The 11,770-nt window shown below is 36.4% G+C and overlaps 1 protein-coding gene across 1 annotated transcript; it reads left to right on the top strand.

The window, feature by feature from the left end:
• The first annotated feature begins 931 nt into the window (after positions 1 to 931).
• LOC144447747 (kappa-type opioid receptor-like) lies at positions 932 to 2,185 on the top strand. The gene is made up of 2 exons (XM_078137828.1): positions 932 to 1,708; positions 1,796 to 2,185. The coding sequence occupies exons 1-2, from the start codon at positions 932 to 934 to the stop codon at positions 2,183 to 2,185; spliced, it is 1,167 nt and encodes a 388-aa protein (XP_077993954.1).
• The last annotated feature ends 9,585 nt before the right edge of the window (positions 2,186 to 11,770 follow it).

The raw sequence follows: 11,770 nt of genomic DNA, 5'->3' as shown, positions 1-11,770 counted from the left end.
GACAAAATTGCAGAAATCCTATTAATTCATGACACAGATTGAAAGTTTTCTTACAAGTTGAATTCTGATAAAGCCTGATAGTATAAATATAATCGTTGTGCATAGACCGTAGTTGCTTCTGTCATATTCACAGTCGCCGTCGCCACCACATCCACCACCCCCACCAATCGTCATCATCATCACCACCACCACCACCACCACCACCACCATCATCATCATCATCATCATCATCATCATCATCATCATCATCATCGTCGTCGTCGTCATCTTCGTCATCTTCGTCATCATCATCATCATCATCATCATCATCATCATCATCATCATCATCATCATCATCATCTTTTCTTCTCAGAATGTTTAATTTTACATGCAAATGTTAAGGTGTAATACCGTGTTTTTCAGTGTGTGTGTGTGTGTGTGTGTGTGTGTGTGTGTTTGTTTGTTTGTTTGTTTGTTTGTGGGTGTATGTATGTATGTATGTATGTATGTATGTATGTATGTATGTATGTATGCATGTGTATGTATGTATGTGTGTATGTATGTATGTATGTATGTACAAACTCTATGTCAATCAATAATTTTTACAAATCATTGTGAAGACCCTGTCTACTATTAAAAGAAATAATCAAATGGAACTGTTTTAGTTTCTTTCATAATGTCTTCATTATTATCTCCTTTAAGTTATTGAAAATAGTTTTGAAATCGAGAATTTCTTGATATTGAAAATACTTATTCTCGGCTTTGATAGAATTGTGTGTTCCTATGGTTATTTGAAATGGTTTTACCTGTGAAGAGAGTACCAACCTAGGGAGTCATACTAATAATGTACCTTTAGTCCATGTTGCAGGGGTATATAGACTGATGAAAAGCCAGTGCTCACAGTTAGCAACGAATTTATCAAAAAAGAAGCTTACCCTGATCTTGCAGAGGTATGAACACGACTATCGAATCCAGCACATCGGTAACATCATTGCCAACCTTTCTTGACGAACATGACGGCGGTGGGACGGATGTCGGTGGAATCATACTTAAAATCATATACGCTATCTTGGGTACGCTTGGTATCATCGGCAATCTTTTAGTTTGCGTTGTTTTCATTAGAGTTGGTACATTACGAAAAACATTCACAAACATTTTTATCCTCAACCAATCCTTGATTGATCTGACGAGTGCAGTCATCTTTGTGGTGTTGAAGTTTGGACCGTCGTTAGATGTTATCCCGAGTACTATTGGTGGTGACGTTCTCTGCAAGATATGGGTATCAGAATACGTTCTTTGGGGATTGTTTATATCCTCCACCTTCAATCTATCATTCTTGGCGATTGAGAGATATTTGGCGATTTGTCATCCCGTACTGCACCGTAATAAAATCACCATGACCAAGGTAAAAATTGTAGTTGTATGTGTATGGTTCGTTGGCTTCATACGTGAATCGTATTGGCCATCTATGAACTTCAACGAAGACGGCATCTGCAACGTGAGAGAGTGGCCGAACACGGGCATGCAAATTCTAGTTGGTTTTGTAGTGTTTGCTACCGAGTACATCTTGCCACTCAGCATCATGGCGTTCTCGTATGGTAACATCATCTTGGAACTTCGCCGTCGTTCGAGTACAAAACAGGCTGGTCAACGCCGTGTGGTCGTTCAAAGCGCGTTTCAACCGAACCGGAGAGACAACATGCAACCAACCGGTGATGCGGACACACCAGTAGGGGGTCAACAACAACAACAACAACAACAACAACAACAACAACAACAACAACAACAACAACAACAACAGCAGCAGCAGCAGCAGCAGCAGCAGCAGCAGCAGCCAGTTCAAATCGCAGTTACATCGACTAACACAACGAAAGACAACCGAGACGACGACACCATGGGAAAGGCTCGAAAGAATGTTACCAAAACCATGCTTATCGTTTCAGTGACATTCGTAATCTGTTGGTCACCGATGTCTATCGCATTTTTCGTGTTCAACCTTGGTGGCTACCTTGACTACGACAGTTTCTACTACTACTTCATGGTAGTTTTAGTCTTCTGTAACATGTGCGTCAATCCTTTCATATATTCCTTCAAATATCGAGAGTTTCGCAGGGGAATCCAGGAGTTGTTCCCGTGTAACAGAAACAGGATCGACCCTTTTACGGACTCTGGTGTTAATGACAAGACGAATTCAACTTTTGCTTAAAGCTATACTCGCTACAAATGGGAAGTGTTTTTGAAACTGTTTTGTTAGATATAATGACTTTATTTATGATATTGTACACACTGAAAATATCGAATCACCAATAGGTAAACATATTTGTGTGTGCAGCTGTACACATGATATCATGGTACAATAAATCCGATCCAATCAAATTGATTTTGGGGTCCATACCCTAAACTCAGCACCTCCTTGTGATCACAGTTTTAACATGTTACCACACGTACTACATATGGATAAAATCAGACTCTAATTAATTTTTATGCGCAATGTCTAATTATTGTATTTTAACAATATCAATTAATATATAAGGTTTTTGAAATGTTACATTTTTATCAGCAAAGAGTAAGGTAAACAAAACCTCACAATAGATCAGAGGATAGTCAGGACAATCTTCAACTCTAATTGTAATCTTCATTTTATTGATTGCCAATTGGTAGTTTAAGCAGAACTTTAGAACTCCAAGTTTCGTTGATAAACTTTCGCCTGTGATAAGCATTTGGCGAGGCATAAAAAATAAAGATCCTAAGCAAACAAACAAGAATTAACATGTCAACAGCTTTAGATTTGTATATGAAGTTATATTGTTCTTTGCCCATTTTTGTGAGGGCATTATAGCTCTAAAAGTGTTTTTAAAATAATGATACCTCGTAATGAAAATATGTATATTTATAAACCATTTGAAACCATTTTGATGATGAATTTCATTGACGAAAGGTCTTAAAATCTTCAAACCTTGCCATATGGAAGAAAGATTCTGACCCTTCTGAAATGAAATATAATATTCGGGGTCCATCGCCTTGATTTCTAAGCAAATTTGACATATCTTCTACTTATCCATAGAATTAGCACACTAATTGGCCGCAATATTGGATTTAAAAATGGTATAACTTTGACAACATTTGTACGGTGACTCCTGATTTTCTTCTTCTTGATTTGTCTGAAAACAGGGTTGAGTTCTCTTGAACAAGTTACAGCAAAAGTCTAAACAGCGTATTGTCGAAGCACATTTCACTTAAGCAACACCTCTCAATATCTCAGTGCTATGTATTGTATGTGGATCTATCTATCTATACGTTTCTTAGATACATGAGTAAAGATTGAACAAAATATAGTTATAAGTACTTCAAGTTCGACAAATTCAGCCTAAAGTACTATAATGCTTGTTAGGTAACCACCTACTTTAGTCCGCGTTGTAGAGTGAACCTTGTTTCGATGTGACTTAATGTTTTCTGCAATGTTTCTTGTATAACACGTACTCTATTATAACGTAAAAAGATTAGGAAATCTGATTGAATCACATCACAATTGTGTACAATGAAATACTTTATTTGAAATACTTTACAGATTAAAGCTTACAAATGTTGTTACGAATACCTCATGCTACTTACATTGTATACTTGCTCTACAAAATCAAGACTCTTTGAGTACGTTTTCTAGCGCAAACTTACTGTTTACATGATTTCATTCATATCTGAGTATTGGCACTCAGCGTGATTTCATTCCATAAGCCTCAATTGCCTAACACAAGGCTAAAACCAACAGGCAGCGTTTCCAAAAGCAACATCGCTGGTGGAGAAGGTTGGAAGATAATGACTTCGATTTGGGTAAAGATTGGGTGATGATAAATACGCAGTTTATTTTTTCAGCTAGGATATCCGTTTTGAAATTTAAAGCTCTCTGCCGATTTCAAGTAAAGAAGGAGGGGAAATCGGAGAGGGGGCAATTGAGTTGTTCTCGGTGTAGAGGGATTCCATCGTATAAACAATGGTTCTTGACAACTCTTTACGATTACTGTATGTTACTTTATTAATTGAAGTTTGTGTACAATGCTTGGCTCGTGAATGAAACTGGTACATTATCATTATTATCATCATCATCATCATCATCATCATCATCATCATCATCATCATCAGTTGTATATTCATGTGTCTGATGAACAACTGTATATAGATTATTTGAAACATCAAGTATATATTGTATTCTAAAATATGTCCCTATACCGTCAATTATTTGGTAAAGTGTTGATTGCTCTTGCAATGTATCAGTAAAATATTTAGCTTTTGCATCTAGAAATATTCTCTATTTAATGACTTTCACAAAAGAATAATTTTGACTTTCCCACCTTTATATGAGATATTGTCATTTGGTTCGTACTAACCCCTCTTGAAATGTGTTGTACTGTTATTTGAGTCATACATATCGAATGCATAGAATTTTTAATGTTAGAAAAGTGGCCGGATATTTAAATTATAATTGGTTTTAGAGTGATTGCTACAGAGTACATCCTCATCATATGGTGTTCTCGCATTAGAGTAACATTATATTTACAGAAAGGTGTGCACATTTTACTGTTCGTAAATATATTCTCACCACTCTTCTCTTGCAACAGTATACTTTATTCATACCTAATGTTATATTTTAGTTCATTAAGCTGAATTAATAACCTTTTTGCCTTGACTCAATTGAAAATACCCTCTATAAAACGATAATTAACCTATAGCAGTATACTGTTAGTGTTGATGCATGCCTTTGGTAGCACTGAAATACTATTCTGGCGTGATGACGTAGTGTTAATACAACAGGTATCTTGTAATGTACAGCAAATATTACAAAATGTATAATCTCAGCGTGTGCCCCTTTTGTTCATTTAACATTCTTGTATTAAAACCACAGCATATTTATTGTTGTTGGCGCTCATTGAGAGTGGGGGAATTACTTCATGGGATGCCGACAAGAGTGTTTTGTTGGAGATTAATATAAACCGGTATTGGTGACCTAATGCATTAGTTGCAAGAACAAAGAAGTTTTGCACTCGCACGAAAATGTTTTATATATCACAACGTGGCGCCAATGAGCTATATTAAAAAGATTTGCCATTCCAACTTAAAATACTATTATCCCACGGTTTCAGCCCTAGCATTTGTTGAGTAAAAAATACAATACAAATAAAGTGTTTCTTTGAAGTTGAATGTGTCTGAATATGTTATCATTTCTTACTTATGTTGCTTACAACTTACACTATATGTACATGCATTCACAAAGTGTCGCTGTCTTGTTTAAGAGTTGTGTGCAGTTGGCATGTTTCCTCCTCGTGAGTCGGTTATACATGTACAATCGTAGAGACAAGAGGGCTGAGATGTAGTGTGATAGTTGTGGAATCTGATCCACTTAACATGTTGGCCCTTTGTGTTAGTTATGCAGTCCTGTCCATTTACCGAGTTTACATGTAGTGTGACCGTTATGCAGTCCTTTCCAGTTAGTGTGTTTACATGTAGAGTGACAGTTATGCAGAACTGTCCAGTTAGTTTGTTTGCATGTATTGTCACAGTTATGCAGTCCTGTCCAGTTAGTTTGTCTGCACTTAGCATAACAGTAATGCAGTTCTGTCCTAAGTGTCATGCGGTATTGGTCTTGTTATTTTTCGCCAAAATGAAACCCAAGTTACCAAAGGAGAACACGGGTACCTGTAATCTGATAAATATCAGAGAAAATGTTTGCTTGTTACTGTGCAAAATAAACAGTATTCCCTTCACTCAGACGCACTATTACCCACAGCATGATTGTATTTGGAACTCTACAAGTTTTCGTCTGTAGCAACTCATAGCAGTTTCCATAATTTATATGTCCAACTATGAGGCTGAATTGTTCGTCATTTAGAACAGCTACAAAATGTTACAACTCTTTTGTTTAAAGAGAAATTCAATATGAATTCGCACATTCATGTACGGTGTACCCCAAAGTAGTAACTATTTGGTTTAAGCTTTAGTAAAGTTCTTCAATATACGTACACAACTAGTAATCCCCGTAAGTAAGTGAGGTAAGTGGACTATTTCCCTAATGTATTTACATGGTGTGCAACAGTTATGCATTCCTGTCCAGTCAGTGTGTAGGCATGTAGCATGACAGTTAAACAGTCCTGTAAATTTCGTGTATTTACATATAGAGTGACAGTCTTACAGTCCTGTCCAGTTAGTGCACGTACATGTAGTGTGACAGTTATGCAGTCCTGTCCAGTTAGTGTGTGTACATGTAGTGTGACAGTTATGGAGTTCTATCCACTTGGCGTGCTGTGTTAAAAGTGTCTTAAAAATGTGTTATTAATTTTGTATACAAACTAAGTATACAAACTAAGTATACCGGTACGTCGCATTAAGTTTGTGCATTCGCCTATTGAATCTCTATTTTTGGAAGGCCACCGCTCATTTCACCCATGTGTAGTTTGAACAAGCTTGTAATAACTCTAATCTCATTCATTTTGAAATTATTGTTAAATAATTACACCTACAGACTTGGTTGTCTTGTTTGCCATTGTGTTTTACGTTGAAAGGCATAGTAAACAAGGTTTAATTTAATAATCAAGCGCCAAAATAAATACTGATTTCTTATCCTTACTGCAACTCTATAAGATTGAACAATGAGCTTCTTTCATTATCGCCATCATCATCATCATCATCATCATCATCATCATCATCATCATCATCATCATCACCACCACCACCACCACCACCACCACCACCACCACCATCATCATCACCATCATCATCCCGATGATCAAATATGTTGAACTGATCTGAGTTCAATCACTCTTACTACTTGACAACAAATTGTAGGTACATGCACACGTTTTATCTAGATATCATAAACTCACTTTGAATCCTTAAAAAGAATATAAATACCTGCCACTGAGATCAAATTTACACCTCTCTTTCGATGGAAAGAAATTGATGGCGCTAACACACGATACGGGTATGACAGTGTATATCGGCAGAACACCAAATTCTTATTCAAGCTCTTCGGGAGATATTAACGGACGAATAGACAACTGAATAAATATAAATTAAGATTCCTCCGAGTTGAATACGATGATTTTACCAAATTATGCGAATGTCAGAAGAAATGGAACCCGTTTTGAGCGCCCTCATCGTTTTTTTCACTTCTTCTCTATGCTTTCCTTTCATATTCCTTCGTATAAAAAATTTATAAAGTGCTTTAAATAATATTTGACCTATTCAACTCTTCACTTGCTTCAATAAATACTAGTTATAGGTATGTATTTGGTAAAATACTTCTAATTGGCATTTATATTAAAGTGACCATATGAATGGGGATTGGGTTTTTAATGTGGATTTTTGATTTATAAAACAAGTTTATCATGGCGTCCTACTTGAAAAATCAATGTGAAACAACATATGCCAAGTCCTTGTTTGTACTTCAATAAAAGACAAACGTGTACTATGTTTGTTATTGTACGTACAATAACAAACTTCTTTTACACATTTTTTTTTACTTTTTGCAATGTATCAAGTTACAAACACAGACTTGGACAATGTTGTTCCACATTGATTTGTCAAGTAGGAAGCCTTGAAAAGATTTTTTTATAAATTAAAAAAATCCACCAAAATAAATACCCAATCGTCATCCATATGGCCACTTTAATTATTAATGGTATAAGGTAAAAGTTCATAATATCTCATAACAGCCTTACATATCTTGAAGTGATGATTTTAAGATGTTGAGTAATAAATATGCATTTATATGTTTCACCTTCTTAGCATACTTAAACATTTAAAAACTGGGACGGTGTTTGAGCAGGTCATGCCGTTAATTGAAAAAATAAAGTATTAGTGCAGACCTCTTCTTCCTTTCACTGACGTATTATATGTTTTTAAATTCAGCCTAATGAACCAGTGTGATCAAGTTCAGTTGATACCAATGGCAATCATATGTATAAGGGTAACCCTATTTTTTCCCTTCTGTTTCTCGATACCTGACCGACCCAAATTTTCAGCTCCGACATCAAAATAAAAAACAGATATCTTTATTTTCGCGCCCCCATCATATTTTGCGCAACAGCTCCCTCTCTGGCAAGGATAAGAAATCAAGTGCCCGGTTGTCGACGTCATCTACAGTCATGGTGTCGACAACAATCACACATGTTCACAGACAGAGCATTTCTAGCATGACGGAAGTTATTCAGGGACGGGGGGGGGGGCAGAGAACAAGCCAATTCTGTAGAGAAGCTGGGAAAGGGGTTGTTACTATAAAGGAGTCCAATAACAAGAAGGTAGCCGGGAGAAAAAGGAGAGGCAGAGAAACATGAAAAAAATTATTCTTTTTAAATCGACCGACCGACAGACCCTTAGTTTTCATTAAAATATAATGAGAAACATAAAAAATAGGGTCAGCCTTACATGTATCACAGTCCTTCTATAACAGGCACTGTGGAGTCTGTGCTCGTATGTTATTTATATCAACTTGAAATAGTGATAGTAAATCTGTAAATCGTAAACACACACGACGTGAATAAATTGTAAAAGATGATTAGTTCCTAAACATTTAGTCTTGATTTATTGCTGAAAGCAGTAAATTACCCCACGTATGGTACAAAACAAATCTTTCACCACTGCTGAGTCATATGTAAAACCTACAACATTCAGTTTATTTTATTTTCTCATCGTGTCAGGTGTTCAATTAAATCCCATCAAGGCTATGTGATAGATGGGGTCAACTCCGCTAAATACATTGTATATATACTACTAAATTCCTCTTTTTTGCCGTTTATTACCATAACATTAATAACACCCTAATCTGTGGATCAAGTCTGATAAATAGTAATCAGACCAAAATTATCAAGGCCTGTAATGGTTAGGCAGTCATTTATAACATTTGGGGATTGAAACATTTCTCTCGGTCTGTGTTTCCAATAATAGCTATCACCATATTATGTATAGATTCATAAGTCATGGGTTGTATCTCATAAACCTGCAGTAGTTCTGACTGGAGTATTGGGTAAAATGGTAATGTGTTGAGGTTGATTTTCTTCTCGCAAAAACGTCGACTTTACTGTAACTGTTATAACAATACATCCATCGTCATGTCATGTAACATGCATGCCATTTAAAAATAAGTTATCTATTCTGCTCTGCTCTGCTCTGCTCTGCTCTGCTCTGCTCTGCTCTGCTCTACTCTACTCTACTCTACTCTACTCTACTCTACTCTACTCTACTCTACTCTACTCTACTCTACTCTACTCTATTCTATTCTATTCTATTCTATTCTATTCTATATTTGGTACATATAGTTAGTACACATATAGCTTGTGAACATGTCAAATGAATGTCACCCTCAGAGAATTCAAGGCACGTATATCAACAGTTCTAAATCCAGATGATTGCCATGCCTTGTCCCGTCATCGACATCATTTTGACAAAGCTCCGCATTAAGAGATACGAATCATAATTGACGAAATTTTACCTGATAATGAAGCCCACATTAATGAACACAATTACGTGAAACTCATAGCAAATGTTTCTCTCTTTTTTTTTCTTTTTTTTTTTTTTTTTACAATACTTTGATTTTATTTGAAAGGTGCCCTAGCTGCAACTGTAACTTATATTGAAACTGTGTTGTTATATGTAATGACTTAACTGTAATATTGCACAACCTGAACAGTGTTGAATCACATATGGGTAAATATAGTTGTGCAGCTATGCACATATTATGGTATAATACATCCAATCAAATTGTTTTTGGGTCCGCACCCAAAATTGGGTTGCCATAATGCGATCATGATTCCCAACCTATTGCTACGTATGGATATATTATTGACCCTAAGTAACATTTACAATTTCAGATTATTGGTATTTTAACAATTTTCAGTGTCATATATTGTTGGTTCTCTGTTCGATCAAAAATTACCTCTGTTCCTGAACGTGCAGCTTTAATTGGAAATAATCATGTTCTTCGTATTTTACTGCCAATCAGTCTTTAGTAGTCGACGAAAACTTGATGTCATAAATAATTCAGCATTATCAGAAACTTGGAGAGACGTATATTGTATATCTACAACAATCAGTTTTAAACGGTCTTAATGGTGTGACAAGTAGCTGAGTGGAAAAACCCGTTGCAATCTAATAGGATATTCATAAATGTGTTTTTCCGTTGCACTCTAAATCGATATTCAAAACTGTGCTTTGAAAGCCTTCTCAGTCGATCTCGATCACGAAGGGCAATCATTACACCTGTTATGATTTGATGTACTGCCTGGTTTTAATGCATTTGTAGTCACTATTCCTCTAATTCAATCTGTGTTTCCTACGGACTGCAGAAAAAATAACAGCTTGTTGTTTTACTTTTACTGATGTTTATCACGAATGATGACAGGTTGCTCATTGAGGATATAATATGGCCCTGATAATGCATATCTCCAAATTGGGGTTATAGAAAAAAGTGGTATTTTTGGATATAGAAAAACACTACAGAAAGTTCAAATGGTTCAATGCTATATCTAATGGAGACATAGAGTAGTGTTTCACAACACCCACATTAAATAGCAATGTCCTTGATCCAACGGAACTATGTGTTTTTAGTACTCATTAAACACACTGTGTTCAATATAACCGGTATCTCGCCATTAGGGTATATGTAAACCCAAGCTATTGAGACTACATTAACGTTTTGACCCCTCTGCTTCTGCTTGATACAGTGCAAACCACCTTGCGGTTATCGCACACAGGTCAGTGTGGAAATGACGTCCTGTTGAATATTCACAGTGGTGAGCTCTGGTTATCAGGTCTTGTAACTTTACTTGTTGCAGCAATGTTTTTGAAGGCCTCAATGTTCTTGGCAGCACGGATAGTGGGAGGTAGTAAATTCCGTTCGTGGATAGTTCTCTGCTTCTGAACCCCTATTTGTTTAATTTTGCCCAGTTGCTATTAAACGTATGCGAGTTCCAAAAAAAAAGGCAAACCCGAAAGATATTAAAGAGATAAATAAATGAACGGAACCACCAACCGCCATATAGATCGTGATTGGTTATATTTGTATGGATTATGAATGAAAGGAGAAATACTCACACACTCTAAAATATAAATCTTGGTACAAAGAAAATCTGTCTGTCTGTCTGTCTGTCTGTCTGTCTGTCTGTCTGTCTGTCTGTCTGTCTGTCTGTCTGTCTGTCTATCTGTCCGTCCGTCCGTCCGTCCGTCCGTCCGTCCGTCCGCCCGCCCGCCGGCCCAGCCACCCAGCCACCCACCCAATCACCCACCCATCCATCCATCTATCTATCTATCTATCTATCTATCTATCTATCTATCTATCTATCTATCTATCTATCTATCTATCTATCTATCTATCTATCTATCTATCTATCTATCTATCTATCTATCTATCTATCTATCTATCAATCAATCTATATATCTGGTATCTGTCTGTCTGTCTGTCTGTCTGTCTGTCTGTCTATCTATCTATCTATCTATCTCTAATCTGTCTGTCCGTTTATCGGTCCAGCCAGCCATTCACACGCCCATCTCTCTCGCAAACGGTATGTAAGCTACTCATGAGCACTCGCGATATTCATAGCAAGCCACGCATACATTTACACTGTCATACTTGTTTACAATTTAAATCTGATACAATGTCCCGAGATTATTCATTCTACGACAGAATAACTTGTTATGCATCACTGAGTGCATTTAAACACTTTAACAAAGAGACAGGAAAATTGACTAAAAGTAACGAGCTAAATTATTGAAATTGGCCAACCATTTTCGATATAAAGATTTAAAC

Source organism: Glandiceps talaboti, chromosome 16 (genome assembly GCF_964340395.1).
Source record: "Glandiceps talaboti chromosome 16, keGlaTala1.1, whole genome shotgun sequence".
NCBI lineage: Eukaryota > Metazoa > Hemichordata > Enteropneusta > Spengelidae > Glandiceps > Glandiceps talaboti.
Note: the sequence above shows the minus strand (reverse complement) of the source record. Positions and strands in the feature narration are given on the sequence as shown.

Coding starts and splice junctions, on each gene's coding strand:
- LOC144447747 (XM_078137828.1), top strand. CDS start 932: ATGAACACGACTATCGAATCCAGCACATCGGTAACATCATTGCCAACC. Junction 1,709..1,795: donor CCGGTGATGCGGACACACCA/GTAGGGGGTCAA, acceptor CAGCAGCAGCAG/CAGCAGCAGCAGCAGCAGCC.